Consider the following 27,858-nt stretch of genomic DNA (forward strand, 5'->3'; position numbering starts at 1 on the left):
AACTGACAGCGAGTCCAGAGTTATTCCTCATTATTTGCACAGAATGATGCTGCATTAAAGTGCTCTCCGGAATGAACGACTTGACTTTTAAAAAAATGGTCGTTCATATACAATACCAAGCCAGAAGTTAGTAGTTTTCTATCGATTTCTTATAAAAAACAATACATCTGTTCTATTTATGTTGCTATAGTCAACGAATCTGAGTGACAGTATACGTCTTAAAATTAAAGACGGCTTCTATAGGAAGCATTTGAACGCAACAATGGATTCTCGACGTATCCAGTGCACGTAGACGCGCTGACGTCCTGGATTGGATTTGCAGATCATATTCCCTAACTGGGGTGGGAACAACACTGTGAGTCATAAAACATTAAGAGAAAGTTCTTCGGTTACTCTCCAAAGAAATACAATTTAAAAAATTAATTTAAAATAATTTTTATTAATAAAACTGTTTGTTATTTGTTAAGCTTTCTCTTTTTCTGCATTCTTGTTAACAAGAATTGCCCCTTAGACTTGATTACTAGTCTAATCAAGTAATATTAGTATCTGTAGTATTTTATGTACTAAAAATACATGCAAACTCCATGTATATTTTATGTATCCATCCACTTTCTTACACCTTTATCCCATTGGGGTTGGGAGGGGCACTGGTGCCTATCTCCAGTTGTCAACGGGCGAGAGGCGGGGTCACCCTGGACAGGTCGCCAGTCCATTGCAGGGCAACACAGAGACGGACAGGACAGAACCCACGCATGCACAGGGAGAACATGCAAACTCCATGTAGAAAGACCCCAGGCCAGGAAGCGAACCCAGAACCTTGCTTGCTGCAAGGCAACAGTGTTACCAACTGGTGCAGCTATTTTATGTAGTCATGTTAACATCATTTCTTTGAACTATATGAAAATGTTTCTATGTCAAAAAGATAGAATCATTAACCCTAGATTTGGGTTAATTTTACAACATGTGTTCTTATCTCTCCAGCCTTTAATTCTGACATTGTTTTATGTTTTGCATTTTCTCTTCTTCGTCTTTTACATTTTGTCATGTTCCAGTTTTGAACCTCTATGTATTTTACTGATGTTTTATGTGATGGACTAATATAAAGAGATGTATTAGTGTGAAGTGGAGGGACAAATGATCCTCCATTTTCATTTTTTTAAATCTAAACAGTGTGGTCTACATTTAAAGGCTTTATTTTTCTTTCTTTCTACCTTTCTATTGCACTTCATGCGGGGGGGTTTAGTGTTATTGGGACTAACATTTATGATTACTTTCTCTTATTTATGTTCCTTTTAACGTTTAAATTGTTAGAGATTGGTATTTTTGGTGGTTTGGCTTAAATAATAGTGTTTGTTTGTGACTGGTTGTGTTTTTCTCTGCAGGGACACAGAATGAGAGTGATGCCACAGCTGAATGCCTCTGTGGAGCAGGTGCTGTTGGCAGTTGGAGACAAAGTGGGCCACGGAAATATTGCATTAGCTTCTCGTATGACGTGGGTTCAGGACTGTCAGTTTGGGTTGCAGGGATTCCAAACTTAAACACGTTCAAGTGTTTATGTACTTGGATTCTAAACTCAGGTGCTTAGATATCTCTTTCCGTGTTAAACACAATCAGGGTTATTATATGGATTATGCCAGCTTAGGTGTGATGAAGTGTTTTGAGTGTGGAGATGAGGAAATCTGTACTCTGTCCTAGATAGCCTGGAGAGGGCGCTCTAGGATTTGCTCGAGACTCATCAGAAACCAAACAAAACAACACTCACTTCCTGGCGGGATTCAAACAGCAAGCTGCTTTAAATGAGCACGGGAATTTTAGAATTAAGTAACAAATATGAAAAAGGAGACCTCCGAAATTTTTTGCATTATTGCAAATAAAACGAATGATGTTATAATCATAAGCACCGAATAAAAACTCGGGGCAGAAATTGTTTGAGGATATAGTTAAAAGTGTTGAATTGTTCATATATCCGACGGACCTTGAAGGGGACATCATGCAAACAGAATCCGCGACATTTTAACTGCGAATTTGTGACGGACAAGAGCATGTGTTAGTAACTAAGATAAACTATTTATAGCTAGCAAGCACTCCCTTAAAGCGTTTTTTAATTTTATGTAATTAAATTCTTAAAATAACTTCAGTAAAACCTTATTAATTCCTAAGTTGTAATATAATAGCTTGGCATATTGTGAAGCCGGAGTGAGATTTGCACTCTGTTTTAACGTCAACTCGGGATACTTGTAAAGTTAAGGTGAGATATGTAAGCTAAAGTAACAATAATTAATCGTAGTAATGATGGTGTCATATTCAGATATCGGGGAATAGTTCCCCATTTTTATGTCTAACAGAACATTTCTCGAGGATTTTTACATGCAAACATTTCATGATGTACTAGTCTGTTTTATTTAAAGGATATTAGTGACATACGTAGCTCCAACCCTACTTTTTAACCAGTGGTAAATTGTGTGTAAAATAGATTTTGTAGATAAGCTTTCTGTACGCTGTAAAACATTTAGTGTGAACAGGACAATTTCTTAAAGATTTTTATTAGTTCTTTGCAAATAAACAGGAACAGGACATTATCATCAAGCTTTGCAAACTCAATTGCATTAAAATATACCTTAATTCACACAAGAATCATATCAATGCGACGTAGTTCAATCTCACGGTGCAACACAGGATATAAAAACATGCCGCTAAGCACCCTGGTAAATAGTTCCCACTCCATTTCTTGTTCTTTCGATTTTTTTAAAGTGCCAACCTAAAAACTGTAGTTTATTCAACTCTTGACAAAATTAATAAAAAGTGAACACGACTTACTCTTACAAGTTTATCTTTCTCAAACTCACACATTTAGGTTCAAAATCTAAAACTCGCTAAATTTATGTGACTTAAAGAGTGGAAAGTAGTAGACACAACTAAATGCAGCTGAAATGTTTTACAGTGTACATACTGAGTTGGTCATGGCTGAGGTTTGTTTCTGCGTTGACAGATTTGCCCCGCATCATTATCCTACTAAAAATTACAACCTGGTTTGTAGTTTACTAGCCGATTCTACTAGAAATATATTTAAAATCTATTCTCTGATTTAAATCCAGGTGATTTTTTTTTTTTATCAGTCTTTGGGATTAGTGCTGGTTTGACATCCCGCACATGGACAACACCAGTTTAGATCAGACGGTGGAGACTGTGGGGCAGAATGAGGGTCCGGCTGCTGAGGATTACCCAGCACAAGAAGACACCTCACCAGCAGACATGCTGAGGTTTGTATCCTCTTCTTACCGAACATTTCAACATTTTACTCAATTCAAACCTTGCTGATCTATTCTAATAATTTCAGAATCAAGCAGCAGATGGCGAACCAGTGTTTTGAGATGACTGTGCAGCTCAACGCAGGTATACGACGAGACATTTTTCTGTTTTATTGAATTGCTATGTTGTCAAGTTCACAAAGAGCTGATTTGAAACTTACCATCGTAGGAAAAAGCAAGCGGCCCTGCAGCACTTCTCAGGCAGAAAGAGAGCTGTGAGTATTTTAAAAAAAGCCTCTTTTGTTTGGGTCTGGTAGTTAAATCAGATGCAACATTAGGAGGAAACTAAAGACTGCCAACATTTCAGGCCAGACTGCGTCTCGGAGCTTGAACATGTGAAGACGGTCCATTTCAACAGCACCCTGGCTCTGCACAGGTGAGACTAATCTTCCAGCGTCCAGCTTTAAATTGTAGGCAAACCTCTGAAGACGACTTGTTTTCGTTTTGTTCCTCAGAATCCAGATGTGGAACGCTATAGGAGAAAAAATGAAGCAGACGGATCCAGATGCAACGCAAGTACCTTCATAACTTGACGAAATCTCCACTGTTTAATTTTTTTTTCCCCAGATGTTTTTGTTTGTAACGTACATCTGCTTTTCTTAGAGACCTGAAGGCTGTGAGTGCTCGCTGCATGGCTCTGTGTTCGCAGATAAAACGGCTCCAGATAGTAAGTTCTGGCTTATTTCATAGCAGTTTGGTGGCAAAGACTTCCTGAAAAAATGAATTTCATATCTCAGTTTTTCATGCTTTTCAATAGGAGACCAGAAATCTGCAAGATGAAATTACAGAAATACAGAAGGAGAGACTGGGTATGTTGTGGCATTCACCCATCCATCCATTCATTCATTCATTCATCATTTATTAATTTGTTTATTCAATCATTTGCTTATTCCTATGTTTGTCCATTTGGTCAGCCAGTCTTTACAAACTGTGGTTTTTCACAGGTTCAATTATTTGCAGCATTGTACCCGTGTAAGAGGTTCATTTGAAGTTTTGCATAATTACCAATGACTTAAAATTTTATCTAAAGTTCTCTGGCAGGTTTTGTTTATGTTGCTGATAGCTTACTTTAAATTACATTTATATTTGTGTGTGTGTGTGTGTGTGTGTAGAGATTAAACGACTCACACATGAAAAAATGAAAGAGACGCAGGAGTTATTGTCCAACAAAGAGCAGCCAGACTCAGAAAAGTACAAAGCGGTGCTGGAGAAAGGCCAAGTGAACGTGGAGACTTATAAGAAGATGATCATAATGGCACAGAATGTCCTCAGGGTAAGTTACACACACACACAAAAATCACTGAACAGCTCATTAGTAACATTAACATCTAGTTTATAAATCTGTTTCTTTCCTCAGGGCATCCTGTTGGCGTGTAAAGTTAACTGGCTGGATGAGCCCAACCTCCGTGAAATTGTAATGACGTTGGAGGACTTTCCTATCTCTGACTAGAGCAAACGTTAATTTATCTCAATTGTATGTTTTTAGTATTGTGTTATTTAATAAAAATGTGTCAAACCCCGTTTGGTTTCCTTGTTTTTTAAACAGTGTACACTAGCTCCCACTAGAGGGCAGCAAGGAGCTTCGGGACTTTTAGCTATTCTGTCATAGAAGAAGAAGAAAGGAAGACACGTGTGGCCTGAGTGTTTAAATTCACTCAGTATTTAGACATTTGGATTAAAAAAACACACAGGAAACATTTTTAAAGCTCTTTGAATAGAGTTAAAGAAGGAAATGCCAAAGGTTAAAGCGGAGAAGAAGAGCAGGCAGCACCAAGATGTTAAAAGCCAAGGTAGGTTTGTCCGAGCAGTAGCTTGTTAGCTTGTGCATGTTAGCAAACAGTGGTCTGTCAGCTGTTGACCAGTATAGGGGTTATGTCAGTACAGGACAGATTCGTGTCAGTTTATTGAAGGACACCAACATATGGCACGGTGGTTCCTTTCCAGAACTTTAATTGTGATATTTACATGATCATAATGAATGCCCGAATGAACTGAAATGTTACCTAATGTTTGGATGCCGAGTTCTTAGTTTAGGGGTTCAGTCATGTTGTGAGGACACTCAGTCACATCTGATCACGGAGCTGAAATTTGTCATTTGACAGTTTTAAAGCTCAGATTTCTCAATGTCTGAGGGTACTGAAGTTAAATTGCTCAAACCAGGTTCACATGGATGTTTGAGCATCTTTTATTTTGTCCTGCATTCTCTAAGCGTGTCCATCTATTATACTTCATTTAACCTGTCCACCTGTACATCCTTGGCTCCGTTTATTTTTCTGTCTATTTGTATGTGTAATAGTCTTTCTGTCCATCTATAAATCTCTCTATTCACACATCATCCATCCAATGGGCAGTTTGTCCTTCCCTTCATTCACCTGTCAGTCTGTGCATCCTTATATCCATCTGTCAGTCACCTTAAAACTGACTGAGACCTCTGACAGTTTGAGTCAGTAATCGTGTAAACACCCTGGTGTGGCAGATGAGTCCTTAATGAGCCCACATTGAAATAAATATTTGGTGTCTGTTGCAGGGATCATGTTCAACACTGGCATTGGTCAGCACATCTTGAAGAATCCGTTGATCGTCAACGGGATAATTGAGAAGGTATGAGTGTCACAGCAGCCTGGTGGAAGGAAACCACACACTTCTACTGTTGGGTGTTTTAGCTGCTGAGCAAAATGAACTGAAGCCACAAGTCTGTCTAAATCTGAATATTGAAGGCAAAACTTAGGCTGAGGCAAAGGATATTAAAAACTGACTTATAAAAGAGTACTTGTGTGAATTCGGGTATTTTAGGACATATTGAAAGTCAGTTTATGATTTCCTTGATGCCCCCCTTTGTCTGACTTCACCTTGTCAAAAACGACTGACCTAAAGAAGCTTCAAAGAATCCATTCAAGAGTTTAGGGGATCTTCAGAAGAAGTCCGCTAAGGCTGGAGTGGGCGCATCAAGATCCACTAAGCACAACGAATCGGCTACTGGTGTCTTACTTGGGCTAAAAAGAAATAGAACTGGACAATTGTTCAGTCGTCCAAAGTCTTATGTTTAGATGAAAATAAAGGAAGAGTTGAAAGGGACATAATGTTGGTTGAAATCCAGTGTGATGTTTCCGTGGTCGGTGATGGATTCAGGTTGCCATGTCATCTCCTGGTGTTTGTCCACTGTGTTTTCTGAAGTCCAGTCAATGTAACCATTTGCCAGGAAACCTTTGAAAATTTCCACCATATTTGAATTATTTTTTAGACATACATGTCTGTACATTATTCAACCATGAGATTATTCTGATTTTGATAGCGACTAAATTTAGTAGCACTGTGTCCCTATCCCAATGTTTGAACCTAAAGCAAATGGATCTACTCAACTGTCTTCATAAACATGCTTCTTTTGTAATTGATTGGAGGTGATTTATAATGCAACTTATTTTTCAGGCTGCTCTCAGGCCAACGGACGTGGTTCTGGAGGTTGGACCCGGTACGGGTAACATGACGGTGAAACTGCTGGAGAAAGCAAAGAAGGTGAGCATCTCGAGAGTTTTTTCCCACTCCGTTCGGACTAGGAATGTGTAAAATGAATCAGATATCAAATACAGCAGTGCACGTTTATGTGCCGTATACACAACTAAAACTACGGGGGGTTTTTTTTTTTAGTTCTGTAAAGCTGTTGCTGTCGATAGCGATTCCAGACTGTCAGTATATTCATCTTTAAAATCTATATATAACCTCGGCATAACTCCAGCTGTTCTGTGAAGGCCTCTGAGGTTTGTTGGAGAGTATTAGTGAACAAACGACATCAAGAAGACAGAGGAACACAGCAGACGGGTCAGATAAAAAGTCGTGGAGAAGTTTAAAGCAGAATGGAGTGGGGAAAAAGCAGTTCATCATCCAATGTATTTCACAACTGCAAAGACATTGACCCACTACACAAGGTTTTTAAGCCTTTAAGGAGAGCTCAGGTGTGAAACTGTCAATGGTGGAACTATTAGTTATGCACTCAACAAATTTGACCGACGTGCAAAAGGTTTTATGTTGTGATTCTGTTTATGATGTCATGCCCATAAAATTCCTACTCTGATTTCCTCCTTGTGCAGGTGGTGGCCTGTGAGTTGGACTGCAGACTGGTGGCTGAACTCCAGAAAAGAGTGCAGTGCACGTGAGTGAGGACGGCAGTCTGTGCGGAAGTCTACTCTGTGTAGAGTAGAAGTCGTCAGATTCATGACCATTAGGAGACAAAAGTGAAGCTTTGTTTCCTTTGACAGGCCTTTGCAGAACAAACTTCAGATATTAGTCGGCGACGTCTTAAAAACAGATCTCCCTTTCTTCGATGTTTGTGTCGCTAACTTGCCTTATCAGGTAAATGCTTTATTTCCTGCTTAAGATCCAGATTTCCTTATTCTTATCTCAGTGTAACTTTTCTTACTCGCTTGTGCAGATTTCTTCACCGTTCGTCTTCAAGCTGCTGCTTCACCGACCGTTCTTCAGGTCAGGATGACTGGAAACTCGCTGAGATGCAGCTGTCTAGTCCACGCCGAGTGTTAAGGTTCCTCTTTGTGTTGTTTTTTGCAGATGTGCTGTTCTGATGTTCCAGAGAGAGTTTGCGATGCGACTGGTTGCCCAACCTGGAGACAAGCTGTACTGCAGGCTGTCCATCAACACACAGCTGCTGGCGCGTGTGGATCACCTCATGAAGGTCAGCTAGGAAACTCTTCAGATCACTGGCGACGCTTTTCAGTTATTCAATGTATGCAATGTTGGAAGAATCTGTCGATCCTCCCAGGTGGGGAAAAATAACTTCCGTCCGCCGCCGAAAGTTGAGTCGAGTGTCGTCAGGATTGAGCCGAAAAATCCTCCTCCTCCTGTTAATTTCCAGGTGAGCTCCTACTGCCTCTGGTTGGTCCTTAAGGAAAAAGACATTGGTCATGAATGCAAGCCATTTCTTCTTAATGTAACAGGAGTGGGACGGTCTGGTGAGAATCGCCTTCGTACGTAAGAACAAAACCCTCAGTGCAGCTTTTAAGTAAGTGACAACCTGCTTTAAGCAGAAAACCTGAGCTGGTCGGCCGAAGTGGAGGATCTAACAGGCGTTTTCATTTACCAGGTCTACCGCAGTGGAACAGCTGCTAGAGAAGAACTACAGAATCCACTGCTCATTACACAACATGGTGAGTAAAAAAAAAAAAAAACGAGTAAAGATCTGGCTTCATTCATTTATCCGGTTCAAAAGTCTTTCCTCCATCTTAACAGGAAGTCCCAGCTGACTTCAGCATCAGCAAGAAGATCGAGAGCGTTCTGCAGGAGGCGGATTTCAACGAGAAGAGGGCCAGGTCCATGGATATCGATGACTTCATGGTGTAAGCTGCATGATCCAAATCTGCACTGGATTTTTCTTTTTAAGTACGTGATCCAAGATTCATCTTTAAATTCTGTTGTTTTTTTGTTTTTCTTTTATCCTCAGGCTGCTACACGCGTTCAACTCTGCAGGAATCCACTTTTCATGAAGAGCTGAGACAGAACTATAAATGGAGATGGAAATAGTCTGACTCATCCAAACTCTTGGCAGATGACTGAATTTGCCATAGGATTGTGAATGTTTGGATAAAAACATAATGTAGTCAAACAGCTCATATTGAGCACCATTAAAATCATGTATAAAGATGCATAGGTTCCTTTTTGTTATTTTGAAGGAAGTGTGTGAGTGTGTTTGGCTGATTGCAATTCGTAGAGTGTTATGGAAACCATAAGCATCACCTTCCTCATTTTCCTCAGTGTGAAGTTTTTAAAATAAAATCTGCACCCATCATTTTTTTTAAACAAACTAGGGTTTTTTATGCTCCCAGAAAATATTACATGCAAGGAGTTGTATTATTTTAAAGAAGACAAGGATCAAACACACAGGTTCTGTCGATTATCTGGATAAATATAGAAAAGTGAAAGTACAATATAGAAAATATAATTTTTTTTATGTTAAAATACCAAAATTAGAATAGAGGTTCAAAACGATTTTATCCTGTAAATCATCCAATCATTCAAAAACAAAAACATCCAAAAATACTTTTGTAGACACATTTCTGGAGATTTTAAGTAGATATTTTGACCATTTTAAAGCATAAAAAGTTCAATGCGAGTTTGCGGCAGATATTTCTACAGAGCAGGTTTTAAAACGCTTCAAACTACAGCTACTTTCACCCAGTCAAACCTACACATATGCAGATTGGTAAGCAACTCTGGGTTATAAGTGCCTTGCTCAGGGGTACCATTGAGGGGGAACTCGAATCAAACCTACAACCTTCCAATTGAAAGATCTCTCTCTGACTGAGCCACATTCACACCTAGTAATTAGTTGCCTAACCTAGAAAACTGATAAGATCCCATATAGATGGTATTCGCAAATATTTGGCAGCGAATACGTAAAATGGACAGTAGGGGGCGAAAGAGTCATGACTAGAATGCCGTAAAGTTTGGACTCACCAGTTCCATTTCCGAACAAAAGTCGACATGTAAAAGTATTAATTCCGTTGAAAGAGTTGGAAATCAGGCACCCGAATGAGTTTAGATGCAAAAATGTTTTTATTATAATTTGCCATAAAATGTGTTTCATTTTCTCATGCAGCTTTGGCAAAAATATAATAAAAATGTACCAAGACCAAATAGGATGTTGTGCAGCAGAGACCACGTTTCAGAGGGTCCTTTTTAATAAAATGGAAGTTGCTCAGTTTATTTGGAGAACATGTCACAGAAAAGTCATTCAAATGAAACAGGATTTTCTCTCTCTTTTTTTTTTTTCCATCCAGCATTACATCCAGTGCAAACTCTGAGAAACACGAACCAGTGGTAGGTCAGTGGTCTTCACTATACATTTATTAACAGTTCATCTTAGTTCCTTTTTGTAAACACAGGTAAATGGGTGGAAAATGTCAGAGGCAGCCGTCGCCACGTATTAGGACAACATGGCACAGACAGAGCGATGCAAGCTACAGTTAAAAACCTCGGAGGAAACGAAGACAAACGAGAGCTTCAAGATTTCTCCTCAACCGCTAAAAACCCAGTTAAACAGAAGAGATCACGTACAATAACATACGACGTCACAATGCGAACCAAGGACTGTTAAGCAGAGGATAGATAAGCGAGCATAGAGCGCAGCATGCAGACATGTCAGCCAGAACCAGAAACGCTGGTTTTGTGTTAAAACTTCCGAGTTCGATTAGAATTTCTTCATATATCCAGTCAAAAGAATTTAGCTAAAAGTATAAAGAAGTATAAAAGAAAAAAAAAATAATTTAAGTACACAGAAGGAAACTAAACATTCTTCATGGAAAAAAACAAACATCTAAAACGGAAGGAAAAACGATTCCCTTCCTGAAATATCTAAACCGAGTAAGAGCGGTCAGTCCTGTTAGGAGACAGATACAGTTTGTTGAGCCTGTTGCTGTGTTAAATAGTCCTTTTATTTGTTTTCGCAGCTGCTGGAGACAGCCAGAGTTGTGCCAAACATCTAGTGGTGCTGCTTCTGAACGCGCCACCTAAGCATCCTCTGCCTCTACAGAGCTCGCGGTCTCTTGGGGTTGATCTGCTTACTGGCTTGCTCTTCCTCCTGGAGTGTAGAGCGGAATGACTTCACTTTGTCTGTTTTCAGAGGAGAAAAAAAAAGAAGACAACTTGAGTCAGCTTTTTTCTTTTTTCCCCTCTTCTTCCCCCCTTCAGTGTTCATGCTGCAGTCACACCTCTGAGCTCGGTGAGGATATCTATTTTCTGGTCGAGGATCTGCTCCAGCTGTGTGGCGTAAGACTCCACGTCGTAGTCCACCTCCTCGGTCATCTCCAGCAGCACCTTCTCGTCCTCCAGCCACCGGATGGATTCCTGACCCCAGGCAGAGACACACGGCTCAGTCTCGGGAGCGTTTTTAAGTGAGGGACCAAAACATGATCAGCTGAATCAGATTGTTTGTTCTTGCTTTCACCTGGAAGACCGCTCTGTGGTCCTCCAGAACCTGCTCCTCCATCTCAACCAACTGGGAAACGGCTTCATGGAACGTGAAGAGCTGCGGAGAAACCTCTTCCTCCTGGGACATTAAAGCATCATTAACAATTACATATGAAAACATTAAAATTAGTCATCACAAATAATACCGACTCCCCTTAAACTTATTCCCATTTTGCCAGATTACAACCATCATCTACAATGTATCTTTTTAGGATTTCATAAGACGAAGCTTTAAATGGAGGCCGGTTGTTGTGTCTCAATATTTGCCCATGCTCAGTCATACCGGATGAGGATTATCCACCAGCAACAGCTCGGACTGTAACTGTCAATTTGTTGCCAGAGATTTTAATTTGGCATAATGTGTTTGTTTTGATCTAAACCACTCCATTGTACCACAGAATGATGCTGCCACCACCATGTGTCACTGTGTTCAGGCGGATGTGCAGTTTTCCCATGGTTACTGTCAGTTTAGGTTGAAGGCCACTTAATCCTTTTTGGATGACAGTTTAAATTCAACAAAGCTCAATCTGAAAACCTCAGCTTGCTGAAACTTCTAACTCCCTGACCTGTTAGCTACTTTTTAGGTTTACGGTTATATCGAACAGTTCTCTGTGAAATTTCCAAAGATGGAGATATTTCAGTAACTTAACCTTGCAGTTCAACCTAAAAACCTTCATCTCTCATTTAAAACAAAAACTAATCTAATTCCCTTTCACAAATGTATACGACTTTTGTGTTGGTTTATCACCTAAAACAAACCAAATTAGACTGGAGTTTGTGGTTTTAACCTGACAACATGGAACAAACATGACAGTTTAGGTGCTGTAGGACCGTTTGGTGCGACAACAAATAATTTAGGAAATTCCATTTTCAGAAATGTTCGTGCAACTTCTCAGGCCGTCTAGAAGCTGAACACGTCGAGTTTGTTTCATAAGTGAAACCTAGAGAATTCGCATCGTCTTTGCTGCCGCTCTGATCTTCCCTGCAGGACTTACATTCTGCTCACAGAGCAGTTTGAGGTCGTCTCTCTGCGGAGAGATGCTCAGCCACTCCTCGTCCAAAATGTCCAGCTGGTTGACGGCGTGGATGTTGGGTCTTCCTCCCTCCATCACCTGGTTGGGGTCAACTGTGAGCTCCTTCACCCTGGAGCAAAAACAGACAACTCATCAGGTCCAGTTCTGCTCTGAGGTCAGCTTCTGTTTCATGTGGTTTATGGAGATAATTATGGGTTGAAAGCATTTATTATTTGCTTATTATTACAGGGTTATTACAGCAGCAAAGCCATGCAACAATATATATATATATATATATATATACAGTACAGACCAAATGTTTGGACACACTTTCTCATTGAATTCAATGAGAAAGTGTGTCCAAACTTTTGGTATATATATATATATATATATGTACATATATATAAAGTCTCAGTCTTCATAACAAGAGTTTGAAAGCTAATAAGAGTCCAACGAGGAGTCATGGAGGTAATGAGGGACTACTGCCATGTCCCTGACCGATAAGTACCCAGTTAATTAATCAGGACTGAGAGCAGGATTATCTGCTGAGAGCTGGCTCAAACAAAAAGCTCATCCTGGCTGCATTACCAACGGCTAACGGTGAAGCTTTGACCCACGTTTTCATTCTGACTTCACAGCTTTCAGCAAGCCATGCAGATGTCACAACTACTGACAACACTGAACAAAAACCAAAAGACCAGATGAATGTGATGACGTTCAGAAATCACTGGTTGGAAATAATAGTGAAAGTGCAAACGTAAATGGAAGGGGGAAAAAAAAGTGATGGGCTGATGAAGCGACAGATGAGGAGTTGTGATTTTATTGGGAGGAGGAGCGTGCGGTATTTGACCTGCTGGGAGAGGTCGCAGCAAAGTCATCGAACTCAAAGGTATTGGTGGGCGAGTGGTCAGGGCGACTCCCCTGACCGCCCTGGGAGAAGGGGATGTCTGACGGACTAATCCCAAACTCCTTCACTCTGAGTGGCGGCGCCCGAAGGAGCAGAGCGAGGGAGGCGGAAAGGAAGGAAGGAGAGAAAGCAGGAAAGGAGAGGAGTAAGAGAGAGAGTTGCAGATCAAACCGACCATAGAAAACACACCGGCAGTCTGGACTATGTAAAGAGGGTAGAAGTGCTAATCAGGCTAAAATCCCCCCACCTGTTGGCGTAGCGCAGTGTGTTGAGCGTGTTTTCACAGGACGTCATTCCAGGAGAGATTGTTGCAATCTGCGGCAATACGGTACATTTAGATTAACGGGGATTATAGAGAACGGCCAACATGGACACAGACTTCCTCTGCAGATGATGAGCTGACCATGCATGTGCGAGAGTTCTCCCCGATGAAGGAGTCTCTGAGGACCTGGGTGAGCTTACTGGCTCTGAAAGGAGTGTGCGGTTTGTTACGGCCAAGAGCTCGGATGCACTCCTGAAACAAAACGAAAACGATGAGAAGAAATGTGGCGAGAAGAATACCGTTCGGGAAAAAAACAAACAAACTGCATGAGCCTTTCAACATATTTCACGCATGACTGCATCACGGTCACACAGGCCACGGACCTTGAGGGCCAGCAGGCTTTTGTTTATCTCGGCTCCCTCCAGACGAGTCTGCCGGTCGGCACTCGATGTGTCGGCGCCTCTCTCGTTCCCTGCGAGGTCGATGAGCGAGAACTTCCCGTGCATCTTCCCCTTCCTTCGAAGGATGATCTGGAATACGGCGTGGCTCCGCGATGAGTGAGCGTTGGCCGACGTCTGCCCAGATGTTCTAGGAGGAAACGGGAAGAAAAGTTTAGGGATAATCATCAGATCAGCTGCTAGGAAACAAACCGAGAAAGGATCAAGGAAATGTTGCCCCTTCAAGTTTCAGGTCAGGTTTGTTACAACCAAGAAGCTCAATGTGTTTTATTGGGATAAACCAGTATAGTGGTGCATAACTGTAAGTTAGAAAATAAAGCATAGTTTGCTAAATTGTCAAAAACTCTAAAAAGTGTTTTGCCGTGTCTTTTTCACTGCAGCATCATGCTGCCACTGCCATGTTTTCACAATAGTATCTACAGGTTTATGGCCGTTTCAGTGCTGGCCGCCTTCTTGCCTTCTCTTCCATAAAATCCAGATTTGAAGAGTTACAGCTTATAGTCGTCCTGCCAACTGATTCTCCAATGTCCAGAGTTTCTATTGGCTGCTTCGCTGATTAATCTTTCACGTGTAAAGCCATGTCCCGATGTTTTGTTTTTTTTCATTTTCAGATGTTGGGTTAAACAGAGCTGTGGATAGAAAGCTTTGGGTGTCATTTTATCACATGACCCTGCTCTAACTCTTCGTCTCCTACAACTCCTAGTCAGTTAACTTCTGAAAGTATCAATGTAAGGTGGTGTGAATACGTATTGACTCCACACTTTCAGATTTTTACTTGAAAAAACAACTTAAAACATTTCTTCCACTTCATAATTATGATTATGTTGCTCTTTAAACTAAACTCCAATAAAAACGCATTGATGTTTGTGGTTGTAAACCCGAGTATGTATGCATTTACTGCAGGAGCCTTTAACAGACCATAATGCATCAGCCTCCACCTCTGACAACCCAGCCCAGCTCTACCTGCAGCTGTTTCCCACTTCAATAAGTTTTAGGACGTCTTCTGTGCACTTGACTTCCTTCTCCTGGAGCCCCACCACCTGCACCTGTTGCTTCCCGTCCTCCAGCACCCTCAACTTAGCTTTACGATTCAGGAGGTCAAACACCTGGAGATACAAACGCAACAGTCAGCTTTGGGCAGTGCAGGACAGCGGACGGTCCAGCAAACCGTTAGACAGCTCTTACTTTTCCACTGTAGATTTCAAAAAAGGTTGCATAAACTTGTAGATCCAACTTCTTGTAGTTGGCTTTCTTCAGCATTTGGAAGACATCTCGGGCTGCGCAAAAGGAAACGCGACATTTAAATCCGTTCTTTGTCAAAACAATCCAAGTTTGTTTCATTCAATCAATTAAAAGATTAAAACGAGTGCTTAAAGATGCCTCATGTTTACCTGCTAATGCGTAAATTCCTTTAGAGCAGTCTTGGTTCTTCCCAGAGAAGTCTCCTCCCATAGTCTAAAACACGGTAAACATTTTAACAAATCTCACTTAAATGTCCCATCCAAGTCCTTCTAAACGTTTCATTTTCGAACAAGCGCTCGCTGTTTCAAACTCACGTGTGTTTTACCGCTGCCCTGTCTGACCATAAGCAAAGCAGGTGGCCATGCCGCGCTCAAAAATGGTCTCCACTAAAGGTCTGGCAGTAAACCTTCAGGACGAGACGTCGTGGTGTACATCAGTGAAGGCGAGCAGCTTTTAGGACACACACAACCACACGAAAAGCTGGACGTCACACTTCTTCACAAACCTGTACACCATCTCATTGCTGGTGCTGTCGTCAAAGGCGTAGTCAAAGCGGAACGTCTGGTTCTCTAAGTAGCGGGTGAGGTCCACTTTCTGCTTGGGTTCATGAACCATCACCACGTCCTTACTGGGGATGGTGATCACGTCTAGATCCTTCATGGTCAGCTCTGGAAGCCAGCAGAAAGCAGCAACATGAACGGCGCCTTGCAGAAGTATCAACATCCATCAGAGATTCTCACTTCTACGGGTGTTTTGTTGGAATTAACACAAAATAGGGAATAATTGATAAGATGATAATGGTTTTCACACACAAAAAATATATATATTAAAAATGAGAACATCCCAACACGGCTGCTAAGTCTATGGATTTAATTTGGATTCAGGAAGGGAAAAAGTTGCACTTCAGTCTCATCTGACCACAGCAACTTCTTCTTCCCACTTTTCCATAAAGACTTTATGAGTGGACAGCTAGTAGTTGTCCTGTCTGCAGATTTTATTGGATCAAACTCCAATAAAGCTCACTGAAGTTTGCAATGGTAATGTGGAAGAAATGGACTGGTTGGCTCTAAAATATGTTGTTACCTTTCTTGTTGAGTGGACGTTTCCTCACACAAACACATATTCTGTGCTCTTCGATCTACAAAGAGGAACAGATAAAGATTTTAAATGAGTTATCAACAACCTGCAACTTTCAAACAAAAAAGCAGCAGCAGCAGCAGCTCTGGCTTCTGCTCACCACATCAGCAGTGGTCAGGGGCCGGTAATCCAGGCTGGCCCGGAAATCTCGGATCATGTACATGATCTCATAGTTGGGGATGGTGGTATCCACCTCCTGGAAAACAACATGGAGATCAGGAATTTAAAAAAAAAAACAAAAAAGCTTTATACATGAAATGTCCTTTTTGTCTGCAGGAAAAAATGATTGAACGCTGCTGCACCTGAGCTCGTTTCTCTCTGAGCTCCTGCTGCTGAAGCCGGCGCCTTTCTCTCTTCTCCTGCAGTTTCTCCACCTCCTTCACGCAGTTCGACTTCCTTCTCGCTGCCATTGGGAAAGAAGAAACAGCAGCACCTCCAGTTTTAAAACGACGCATCAGTACCTTGTTTTAATTCACCACATGTTTCACACTGGTGGTATTCCCAAACCTAAAGGGAAACCCTACACAACAAAGCTGAAGAGTGGTAGTGCAGTGGCTGGCACACTGTGTTTCCACCATTAAACACTAGCTGCTTTCTCTTCGTAGCCAACAAAAGGCCATTAGAGAGTCCAAAGCCTTCTCTTGTTATGTCTGCCTTTAATCTGTTCTATCAGGCACAAAAGAACTGGAAACAAGAATGTCTCATTTCTATTCCATTCCTTTATTACTTCTGCTAAATACGATTGTCTCAATAAACCAGAGACCAACCTGAGTGTTACCCAAAACGCCCATCACACCCGCTGATTAGTGTTGCTTCAACTCAATCAGAAAGGATTAGTAACAACTACAGGATACATGTTAGAGGAATGTGAGTAAAAAACACTTCAGATTTGACAAAAAAAAGAAACTGTTTGTGATTATCTGGTTGGCTCAAGCATCCCACTGCAAAGCCTGACAAAACCCAGTGATACTGCGCTGGCCCCCTGCTGGCTCCAGTCCCACCAAACCTAGACTATCAGAGCAGGAGGATTAATAATCCGCTTTAATCTGTGAGAAGATGATGAGCTGGGTCAGAACCAGGACATAAAGTCGGAGAGGAGTGCAGCACCACGCATCGCCCAGTTATTCAGACCAATAGAAAAGAGGCTGATGGGTAAAGAAGCAAAACGAAGGAGGGGAGTCCAGTCTTCCTCTGAGTCCAAACAGTGAGCACGTTCAGTGCTTTAAGATTTAGCAAAAACACTAAATCTCAAAGCTTTTTGGTCTAGTTTCTACTGCAAATATCTTAGTACACTGGAAATAAGACAAAAGTAACTTCCAAGTATCTTTTTAGCAAAATATAGGAGCTTATTTTAAGTTCCATGACAGAATTGTCATGTTTCACAGGCAGATTATGTCACACATGACCAGTACTTTCTCATCAATATTAAGGAATTATTGACCTAAAACAACCTCCTATTACTTGACAAAAAGTTACTTGTACTAAGATATTTGCACTAGAAACTAGACCGAAAATAATTGGTAAAATTTTGTGTTTTTGAAGTGTAACAGTGCGACACAAGCATCTTCTCCATGCATGCATATGCATGTGTGTGTGTGTGACTCAGCAGAAATCAGCGCAGCCAAACAGCAGCACTGATGTCCTCGTTTTGCTCTCTAATACCCAGAAAGCTTAACTGAGGCACGGATTGGGTGGTGCTGCTTCATCGCCGCACCACAGCGTAACTCGTCTAGGGCGCTCAGGTTCTAGTGGGAAAACTAACAGAATCACCATGAAGCACTGAGGGCCGGGGTGACAAGCAGGCGATACATACACAACTGTCCAAGCTCCTTTCTGGACATCAAGTGAGGATTCTGTGATAAATGTGATCGATAAAATATGAAAAATTAAGCTTTGTCAAATAACCAGAAAACGTCTAACGTTTTTGATTAAATAAAAAATATAAATGGATACAACACATTTCATTTGCAGAAGTGATTAAGTGCTTTTGGCAAAATGAGAGAAAACAAAAGAAAATCGTAGCTGTGCTGGATTGAAAACCGTTTTGCTTTGTCCGTTTACCGTTCTGTTGCTGCTGCTGCGTCTGAAGCTGAGTGGGCTGCTGGACCGGAGGAGGTGGAGCCGGATCCGGCTGCTGAGGCTGTAGAGGTCTGGTCCGAGTCGGAATTGCTAAGAGCAAAAAGCCACAAAATAAATCTATACATCTATGCATTTACACTCCTTGTGTTAAAAAAATGTGTTATTCCAATCACTTGATTCAATCCAAAACTTATTCTGTGACTAAAAAAAAAAAACCCAAAAAGCAACATCTGCACTTTCAAATGGTCTGAAATTGACAACATTTTGAGCTACGAGTTATACATGTATACAACAAGTTAAAACTTTATTGTGACTCCTTAAAATACAGTTTGAGATGCGGTAAAGTATTTCCACTAGTTATATATATATGAAGTGTAACGGTCTGAAGTAAACCTCTGTTGTCCTTGGAAGGAGTTTCATTTTTAGTAGGTGCTATCGTCCGCCGGTTCTGTAAAAAATAAAATAAATAAATTAGATACTGGGAAATAATCCTCTGCTTTTATAATGGAAATCTGTTTTTGACCTCCAAGAGTCAGATTGGTTTAGAACACAGCATCTCTGCTCCTGGTACAAATGACTGACAGCATTTCAAGGCCTTAAATGTTAAAGTCAGTAAACAACTTGCATCTAATTCAGCTCTGAATGGATCTTCTGTATTAATTCTGATTTCAAAGAAACATCAATCTGATTCATTTAGCATTGTAACATAAAGGAGTATTTCCAAAATGATCCAAAACAAGACTACACAAAATTATCCAAATGACACTTGGATATCCACAAACAAGTGTTGTTAGGCCCTGCAACAGTGACTACAAAGCTGCAAAAAGAGTATTTTAACAGAAAATAAGAATATTTTGTACTAAAGTTGTCTTTTTGTTTGTTATTTGGAGTTGGTGTTACAATATTTACCTTTGCAATTTTGCTGACTTTCACAGATGTGGGTGTGGGAGGGGGAGGAGTCTCTGGGCTGGGGGCAATCTCCTCATCTGGTGCTACGTCTGGATTAAGTGCAAAAATACTCTCCAAGTCGATCTATAGTACCAAAAAAAAAAAAAAAACAGTACATATTTAACCTAGACGAGCACATGCCAATTATTTTATTTTTTTGACAGTTTACAATAAAACATTACTTTAATACAATACACATAAAAACACAAAAATAGAACTAAAATTAAAACTAAGCCAAATGTAAGAAATGGACCTCAGTGTGATTGTGCGAGTCGTGTCACTAGAAAAATAAAACATCTGATGTGTTTGGACACATTTCCACAGACATAACAAACCCTTCTCTTCACAGAACACACACATGAATACTAACATACTCAACTACTTTATTTGCATGGATTGATATAATTTAACTCTTTATAAGAGTTAAATGATTATGAAAAAAAGAGAAATAAAGAGGAAAAACAAAAGACAAGCACAATAAAAATGTTAGTTGTGAAATTACACTTAAATGAACACATTTTTCAAAGCACTAGAAATGTTTTCACTGCGATAAACATCACAAGCTCCTTGACGAACAGAGAACAGCCCTCCAGTTAAAAATGATTGATCTGTAATTTAAAAACTAAAAACAGGATTTGCAGGTTTACATGTAGAAGGTGACGTCTGGTGGGATCTCAGGACATGCAAGAAAGTTGCATAATCCTGGCAGCACTGGAATGCCTCAGGATGCAATATTCATCGCAATGGAAAGTAACAACAGCAACATGCCTGCTGCTGGGGACCCGACTCTGAAAGGCAATAAATGGCTGGTAAAGTGGTACTTTTACCTCCTTCCCTTTTGTGTCCCCATTTTCTATCCATTCCACCGTGACGCTCTCATTAGTCCTCATTCATAGACGTCACCATTGCCTGATGTATACGTCCTGGAAAAATGGGAAAGAAAATAAGAATCATAAGACAAAGTCAGGCTTAAGGTTTAAGTTGGGTTAAAGGTAAAGCATTTACCTTTATTTCCTTTGCTGTCAAGTATCATTATAAATCTACACTAAGTTTAATACCTCTGGACAGATGTGCTTCTGCGAATTTTATTACCAGGAAAGTCCGAAGTTACGGGCAGTGAAAATAACGAGAGTGTGAAGTGAAACAAATTTCATCCTGAGACAAGTTTAATAATTATTCTTAACCTAATAAAAGACAGACAGCGGAATGCGTTTTATGCGCGGGCCGCTGTCATGTGAGAGCAGGAAAACAAGCTGGGGCTAATTTCAGTTCTTTCAGCTTATGAATGTCTGATTAACAACAATTAGAGCCACAGATAACGGAGCAGAGCCCAGCTGCTGCCGGGCCACAGGCTTCTCTCCGCCCCCCTGTCTGCAGTGGAACAGGAACAGCTGTAAAGAGCCGCTTTGCTCCTCGCCTCTGTGGATTTGACAGCATGCTGTAAGCTCCCCCTCTCAGCCCCAGGAAACACCGTGTTCCAGTATTTATTATTCAGATAAAGCTCAGAAGCTACCAAGCAAAGATGTTTTCGGTGTTCCTAATTCTTGTAGATTCGACTGATTTAACATGCCCTCGTTTTCCCCCCTCAAAACAGTAAAAAAATAAAATAAATAAAAATATATATATATATAAATTGATCTCCTTGTAATCCCCCGTTTCTGTTTACTGGAGACTAGAAATCTGCTTTCTAAATACAATTCCTGCATACCAATGAAACAAACCGGGGAAGATGCGAATAACCGTAGCAGGAGGTTCTACCTTAAGGTAGACACTTTAAGGTAGTGTCAACCTGGACACTTTCCTTGAAAAACACACTTTCCTAAAACTTTGGATGCTGTAAAAACAAAGTGTGTGGTAGTGAGGACCAACAGACCTGCTTCAAATATAATCTTGAGTAATGTAAACTTTTAATAAGTGTAACAAATAATAATAAGCACAACAAAAAAATATATATAATCAAGTTCAAGCAGTCTGAAAAGTCCTGCCAGTGGTTTTTGCTCGTACCTTTATCACATGCTTAGACTCCTGTAATTCTCTGAATAGAAACATTGATTAGTCATTTTTTAATGAGGCAACTTACAGGAAGTAAGAACATATAAACCCCATGTTGGACTCGCTCCACCCGCTTCCTGTCTGCTACAGGATTGATTAGGATTTTATTGCTGTTTTAAAGGTTCCTAATTGTCTGGCCCATATTATCAGCAGGATCCTTAACAACAGTTAGTTGACTGTATAACACCGAGGTCAAACTTTTGACTTGGCAGAAGCTGGAATCAGCATTTCATTTTCTGTATCTTTTTATATTTATCACTCTTTGTATAATAAATGTATTTATTTTATGCTCAGATTTCTCCCTCAGTTTTTTTTTTTATTATTGTTACATAAAGTAGTAATTTGGTTGGTTTTTTTGCTCTTGGTTGTGTTCAATCATCACTGAATAGCACTTTTTCTATATTAAGTGTTTTATTAAATTAAGTTGACATTGACTTAAATATTCTGATTCAAATACTCAGATTTTTCATATTTCCTTTTGCCAAGGTCACCTGGAAGAGGAGGCAGTTTAGCTGACCTAAATGTTTAATACTTTGAAGAGTTTTTCAACAATTAGCCACTGCGATGCCTGAAAATGGATAAGAGTTTGGCAAAAGCTGAAAAAAAATAAATAAATAAAAAAAGATTGACTCACTCAGCTTTTCCATTTTACAATATAAAATAAATACTTGTTGCCTGGTTTTTTCTCCAAAGCTGTTTGTAGACATGATTTTATTTATTTTCTTCTGTAAATCAGACCATACAACTATAATATCGATGCATTTTATTACCAATGATGGTGAGTGTTCTGTCATAATATTTACTGAAACATTCATGCATCAAAATCTAAAATACTTTAACCAATATATGATGCTACCCTTTGGATTAGATAGATAAGAAGTTTATTTACATAAACTTCCCACAAATCAATGTGTCTCCTCCAAACTCAGCACTTGCTTGAACAGCCATCAAGAAGTGCTGCCCTTACTCTGACAGAACTTCATCTCTTTGTTAAACAAAGATGGGGTCAATTCTCTTCATTTATAATAAGAGTTCTACATGTTTAAGACACAATGTATATATAAAGCAAACCCAAAGCCTGGTGATTGTCATAACAAACATTTAGAAGAAAACTTAACTCAGCCAAAAATGGAACAGAGAATGGGCAAACGATGCACTCAAGAGGTCTGTCTAGCCCAGGGGTGGGCAATCCTGGTCCTCAATGAGCTGTCCTGCAACTCTTGGACGTCTCCCTGTTCCAACACACTTGAATCCAACAGTTGAATCACCTCCTAAGTGCAATCAAGTTCTCCAGAGTCCTGCTAATAACCTCATTATTTGACTCAGGTGTGTTGAAGTGGAGATACATCTAAAAGTTGCAGGAGACCGGCCCTGGAGGCCTGGAGTTGCCCACCCCTGGTCTAACCTGTTAGCAGAAATGTTTCAAGATGTTTTTTGTTTTTTTTACTCTCAAATCTGTAGTGACTGAGAAACATTTTGTCTTCAAAGCATCCAGTGAACCCATCACTAGGGATGCATAATGTCACCATTTACATTGTTATTGGCCAATATTAGTCCATTTTTAACATATCGGTTCTATAACTATAGATGAGGGCAGGAGGAAAAGATAGACCAGTAAATCGAGAACAAGAACAGAATTAGGGCTGAAACGATTCCTCGAATGATTTGAGTACCTCGATTATTGCAATTCCTCGAGGAAAATTCACCTGCCTCGAAGCTTCGTTAATTTCATGTTTTATTATTTAGCGCACCGTGTTCCGGCCGGAACATTATTTGCGTTGCACGGAGCTCTCACTTCCGCCTGAGTTCTTGACGAAAGCTAAGTGTTAGCGGTATAACGTCCAATTTTCAAGTTCGGCCCGTGGGGATTTTATTGACTAACGATAATGGCCGGATTTTCATCGTTTTTGGGGGACCAATAGGCATCCTTAAAATGACTGGCGCGATGCCTGGAGTACGGCAGCCTTTTGCTGGTTGAAAGCGAACGGCGAGAAGAGCGCTGCAGGAGTATTGATACAGGTGAGCGGATGGACTGAAGACGGCGGGCGGCTGAGTAGCTGATGGTTACAGTGTAAGTGTAGCTTTACGGACGAACCGCACAATAAATTTCATATCACCCCGGTCTCAACAAACGGGTGGCGGAAAGTATCGTGGCGGTACATGGCTGGTAGATGAGTTTCTGAGTGTGACGAACGAAGGTGCCGTAAATATCCTGTATTGCTCCCCCCCCTCGTTCTTACTTTCGTCCCCTGGTCTGCCGGTCCCCGGACTTAGGTTCGTCTGTCCCCTGGTCCATTTCCTCCCTTTCACCCCCATCTTACGTTCGTTCTCCTGCCCCCCACCCAGGCAGTGGGAGTTTGGAGGGCAAGCTTCCCCACTCCCACCCCAAACCCGCCACTCCAGGTCGACATTTCCCGTATTCTCAAACCCAAAGTTTGACAGGTATGGGGTAAGGTGAAGATTAATCTATTAAACTCACTGAAGATGACTACATAAACTAAAGGCTGGATCATAGACATATTTTTATAAGGGTATTTGTGAGCCTGCCTCTTTATTATTAAATTGAATAGAATTTCAGATCTTTGTACTACTTTTCTTCAGGTTAACTTAGAAAGTGAGCGATTATTGTTACAGGTTAGTTTTCTAAACTACAAAAAAGTAACTGCTAACAGTTACTTTTTTGTAACTGCTAACAGTTACTTTTTTGTCCCTAAGGATGCTTAAATATGAAAAATTGGACTGATGTTGATATCCGATAGTAACACTGGTGTGATGCCAGATTTACTAATATTTTATTTTATAAATATTTTTAATCCGATTACTCGATTAATCGTAAAAATAATCGATAGATTACTCGATTACTAAAATATTCATTTACAACAGCCCTAAACAGAATAATTTCTTCTTTCTCCTTAGAATGGAAGAACAAAACAACGTTGCTTGTTTTGTTCTTCGCGTCTCATTATTTTTAGTATATCTACAACCCCAAATATTGTTATATTTATTCATGTGTGTGTTTAAGGGCATTCCTTTTGTTATTGTGTATTGTTAATAAAAAAAAAATTAAGAGACTAAAGAAATTCTAACACAATTATTATGAGGAAGGCAATATAACCACAACAATGTAGTGAATACATGCAGAATTAGTTTGAAAAGTAGACATATAAAGTATTTGATCTATAACCAGTGACATCATTTTCCACCTTTGTGACCTGATTGTATATCGGTGCTGCTTTATTATTCATCTGGTCACCATGTGAAGAGAATCAAGCGCGCAGCATATGCTCTTTGAGCGACACTGTACACCTGCATGGTCCGGACACACTGCTAGGAAGCAGCACATGATAAATTTTAAAATCTTCAACCTGTTTCTATTTAAGCTAAAGACCCAGAGCTTGAATATAATCAAACCCTTTACATGTATTTTCTGTGACTAAGAAAACAGAAAATATTGGTGCTGGTTAATTGGTTTTGTTATTCTGCTGTAACTTGTCCCTCATTTGTATCTAAATCTACCCATTCAAAAACTGGTTTTTACATCTCTTTTGGTGTCGCATAAAGTAGTTTGTTTGATATGAGTTGCAGAGTCATTTTTATTTTGCATTAGTGTCATTTCTATTCATTTTAAGAGAAAATGATTGTATTCCATTTGTACTGAATACAAATAGTGCTTATTTGTATTCTGTACAGCTTCTGGGAAGCATCTGAGCTCTAGCAGTGTGACATAGATTTTTAAAGTTTGGCAACGATGAACAAAGTTGTTGTTTTATAAAAATAAATCACACAGCCTAGTCGATATTCCACTATGAAGCTGGCCTGGAAACAACGATATATCTGCCAGGACACAGAACTGTTGCTGGGAATCAGTGCCAGCCAGACAGACTTGATGAGCCCAGCGCTACCAGTTAGCACTGAGGTACCTGCAGTATCCATTCCAGTCGACAGCAATGGGAAGAAAGAAAACTGAAAGATCACATCCCCGTGTAGAAAACGAGACAAAACGTATTCAGGTGAACGTTGAGTTCAGAGTTCACTAAGATTAATTTGTATACAAAGTGATATTATCAAAATATGCCATCTACAATTGCTGCACGTCTTCCTTTATTTGATTTTCATCAAATTGAAAAAAGTGCTTAAAAGTGGAACCTGTTTGCTGATATAGACTGAAAATTTAAATAATAATAAAAGAATGGCCAATACTTGATAAGATCATGTAATGTACTTTAACATTTATTTAAAAATGTATATATAAACCAACTAATAAACTAACAAATAGTTACTTCAAATGTGTTTTTTTTTTTTCAATCTTATATGAGGAATCATCATGAGATGGAAAATAAAGTAGGGGTGGATAAGCGAGAGTCCTGGCAGAAACAGGAACAGATGGGGTGGTGGCTAATAGCCTGAATCTGGCTCTAGTCTGGACCAACCCTGCCACAAACCCTCAGAGAGAGGGCAATCCCTGCTCTGGACACAACAGCTACTAGCAGAAAACAGCCAAATATACTAACCCTTCTCTTCAAATCCTATCAGAAAAGAGAAAATGTCTTAGATGAATGGGGAAATAAAGACTTCAATTGTGAAAACAAAGTTTGCCCAGGGTGTTCCGTTCACTGGCTGCATCAAGTTTTTGTTTGATTTCAGCTTGGTGTTATGGCAAGACTTGGATCTCCTTATTTAAAAGAAACATCTTACTCAATGCAGCTTTTTACAAAGGCACTGTCGTCACTTTTGATCTAGATGTTAAAAGCAGGTGTGTCCTGAGAATACGCCTGTCTATTGTCTCGTCAGTGCTGAACATGGCATGGCAACGTTTAGGGAATGCCATGTTTTACTTTTGATCAATAATGTTTCCAATAACAACGAATTCGCACGCTTACAGGATCATTTTCGACCTAAAGAGAAAACGTTACATAAATACGACACCCCAAAATGGGAGATGATTTTATAAAATAAGAGTTTAAGTTTGACTCCAGTAACTGATGAAGCCGGGAAACAGCCCAGTTAGCCGTTGGGCTAACAACTAGCTAAAGCCGCTCTCAGCAACGGTAATAAGTTAGCTAGCCTAGCTTGCCTAAATATAAATATTTGTCAAAATACATTACTATGGCTCAAAAAATGCACGTAATTTACAGATATATTATGATTTTTTTACTTCTTCTATTGATGTTATCAAACGATAACATTTCACAGGTGCGGCAAAAATGTTCTAAACTGATCCAGACGTTTGCAAACAAAGATAAGCCTACTCCATTCAAATGCCAAGGCCGAGCTGAAACTCGCCGCCCAACCTGTCCTGGCGGCTTATGTTTCCGTCTGGATGTGGCTAATGCTAAAGCAAACGTTAGGCTCTGCGGCCGAGGCTGGGGAACAACGGTTGCTATATTCAACAGACCCACAGCAACAAAGATCCCCCAAACAACTAAGTCCGACAAGAAGAAGAAGAAAAAAAAAGAGCGGACAGGGTGACAACTTACCATCACTCCGCTTAATCTCCACGTAAGTACCGACGACTATCTTCCCAAAGCCTGACGCCATTCTACATCACTTAAAAATAACAAACACAAGACTACAGACTTAATGTAAGCCGGGAGAATGCGGCGCCTTTCGGTGTTTTAGGTTTGGGAGGAAGATGCAGGGGCAGGCAATAAGATGACGTAGCTACCAGGAGTGCTGCATTATTTCCGGCTTATTTTCAAAATAAAAATCTCACATCAGAACTGGTCTCTGTTCTAATGATTGTAGTAAAGTATTATACACTATACTTATAGAATTTTCACTTTTGTCACTGCATAACAACAAACTACAGCGTATATTATTGCATTTTATGTAACAGACCATCACAAGGTAGATTAGCCAGTTTTTTAAACGAGGGAGATCATTGATCAGAAAAACACCAAAGAAGCCTGCGGTAAATCTGAAGGAGCTGCAAAGAAACAACTGAAGTAGGTGAATATTCAGGCTTGGGCTCTATAATTGACTTTTATGAAAGAATGACAGGATTGTTTAAAAATGTGTATTTAGCTCAGAGCATATTTGTATATTAGAGTGGCCCTATCAAAGTCCTAAATTTAGCTGAGAATGCAGTACTTGAAATTCAATATTCACAGATCTTTCAATCTCTTGAGATATTTTGCAAACAAGAATGGGTAAAAGTGTCAGTCTCCAAATATGACAGATATATACTCCTAAGATATCCAAGCAAAGCATTGACTCAGAGCAGAATGCAAAGCACATCACACTTTTCAGATTTTTATTTAAGAAAAGATTAAAGCCACATACACTCTGTCAGTTTTGCAATTATGTACAACATTGTATTAGCCTATCACAAAACATCCAGTTAAATAGTCTGTAGTTTGTCACTACAGACAAGAAGTCCTGTTCAGATGTGGAGATTTGGAGGTTAGTGGTGAGGTCATTGCAGGGATGAAAATTTAGTTATCAAAAATAACAAGTCTAAGTGGAAAATAAACATCTT

General features: G+C 40.0%; 3 protein-coding genes across 8 annotated transcripts; 2 read left to right on the forward strand and 1 right to left on the reverse strand.

The window, feature by feature from the left end:
- The first annotated feature begins 13 nt into the window (after positions 1 to 13).
- Positions 14 to 4,828, forward strand: cenph (centromere protein H). Of its 6 annotated transcripts, none has more exons than XM_032578812.1 (11): positions 14 to 126; positions 1,383 to 1,430; positions 3,117 to 3,260; positions 3,338 to 3,393; positions 3,478 to 3,523; positions 3,616 to 3,684; positions 3,764 to 3,820; positions 3,912 to 3,975; positions 4,066 to 4,117; positions 4,421 to 4,581; positions 4,666 to 4,828. In XM_032578812.1, exons 3-11 carry the CDS (start codon positions 3,151 to 3,153, stop codon positions 4,756 to 4,758), a joined length of 708 nt encoding a protein of 235 aa, XP_032434703.1. In that variant the 5' UTR covers positions 14 to 126; positions 1,383 to 1,430; positions 3,117 to 3,150; the 3' UTR covers positions 4,759 to 4,828. The 6 variants fall into 6 exon arrangements, with proteins under 6 accessions (XP_032434703.1, XP_032434701.1, XP_032434704.1 ...); XM_032578810.1 differs by lacking the exon at positions 14 to 126 and adding an exon at positions 243 to 355; XM_032578813.1 differs by lacking the exon at positions 14 to 126 and having other exon boundaries at positions 1,278 to 1,430.
- Positions 4,829 to 4,900: 72 nt separating this feature from the next.
- On the forward strand, positions 4,901 to 8,959 carry dimt1l (DIM1 dimethyladenosine transferase 1-like (S. cerevisiae)). The gene is made up of 12 exons (XM_032578808.1): positions 4,901 to 5,098; positions 5,836 to 5,909; positions 6,735 to 6,821; positions 7,394 to 7,455; positions 7,562 to 7,655; positions 7,735 to 7,784; positions 7,869 to 7,992; positions 8,080 to 8,172; positions 8,255 to 8,319; positions 8,401 to 8,464; positions 8,547 to 8,653; positions 8,758 to 8,959. The coding sequence occupies exons 1-12, from the start codon at positions 5,041 to 5,043 to the stop codon at positions 8,798 to 8,800; spliced, it is 921 nt and encodes a 306-aa protein (XP_032434699.1). The 5' UTR covers positions 4,901 to 5,040; the 3' UTR covers positions 8,801 to 8,959.
- Positions 8,960 to 9,850: 891 nt separating this feature from the next.
- LOC116729921 (kinesin-like protein KIF2A) lies at positions 9,851 to 27,045 on the reverse strand. Its single transcript, XM_032578806.1, is given in 25 exon segments — positions 9,851 to 10,925; positions 11,024 to 11,159; positions 11,260 to 11,361; positions 12,278 to 12,425; positions 13,146 to 13,271; positions 13,450 to 13,517; positions 13,606 to 13,716; positions 13,848 to 14,052; positions 14,886 to 15,028; positions 15,108 to 15,199; positions 15,314 to 15,377; positions 15,479 to 15,496; positions 15,498 to 15,570; positions 15,670 to 15,832; positions 16,248 to 16,302; positions 16,402 to 16,497; positions 16,604 to 16,704; positions 18,115 to 18,145; positions 18,147 to 18,154; positions 18,363 to 18,470; positions 18,774 to 18,828; positions 19,290 to 19,412; positions 20,156 to 20,209; positions 20,211 to 20,251; positions 26,858 to 27,045. Coding segments are annotated over 25 exon segments (2,268 nt in total). The 5' UTR covers positions 26,919 to 27,045; the 3' UTR covers positions 9,851 to 10,839.
- Positions 27,046 to 27,858: the final 813 nt, after the last annotated feature.

This window comes from Xiphophorus hellerii, chromosome 12 (assembly GCF_003331165.1).
Source record: "Xiphophorus hellerii strain 12219 chromosome 12, Xiphophorus_hellerii-4.1, whole genome shotgun sequence".
Taxonomy (NCBI): Eukaryota; Metazoa; Chordata; class Actinopteri; order Cyprinodontiformes; family Poeciliidae; genus Xiphophorus; species Xiphophorus hellerii.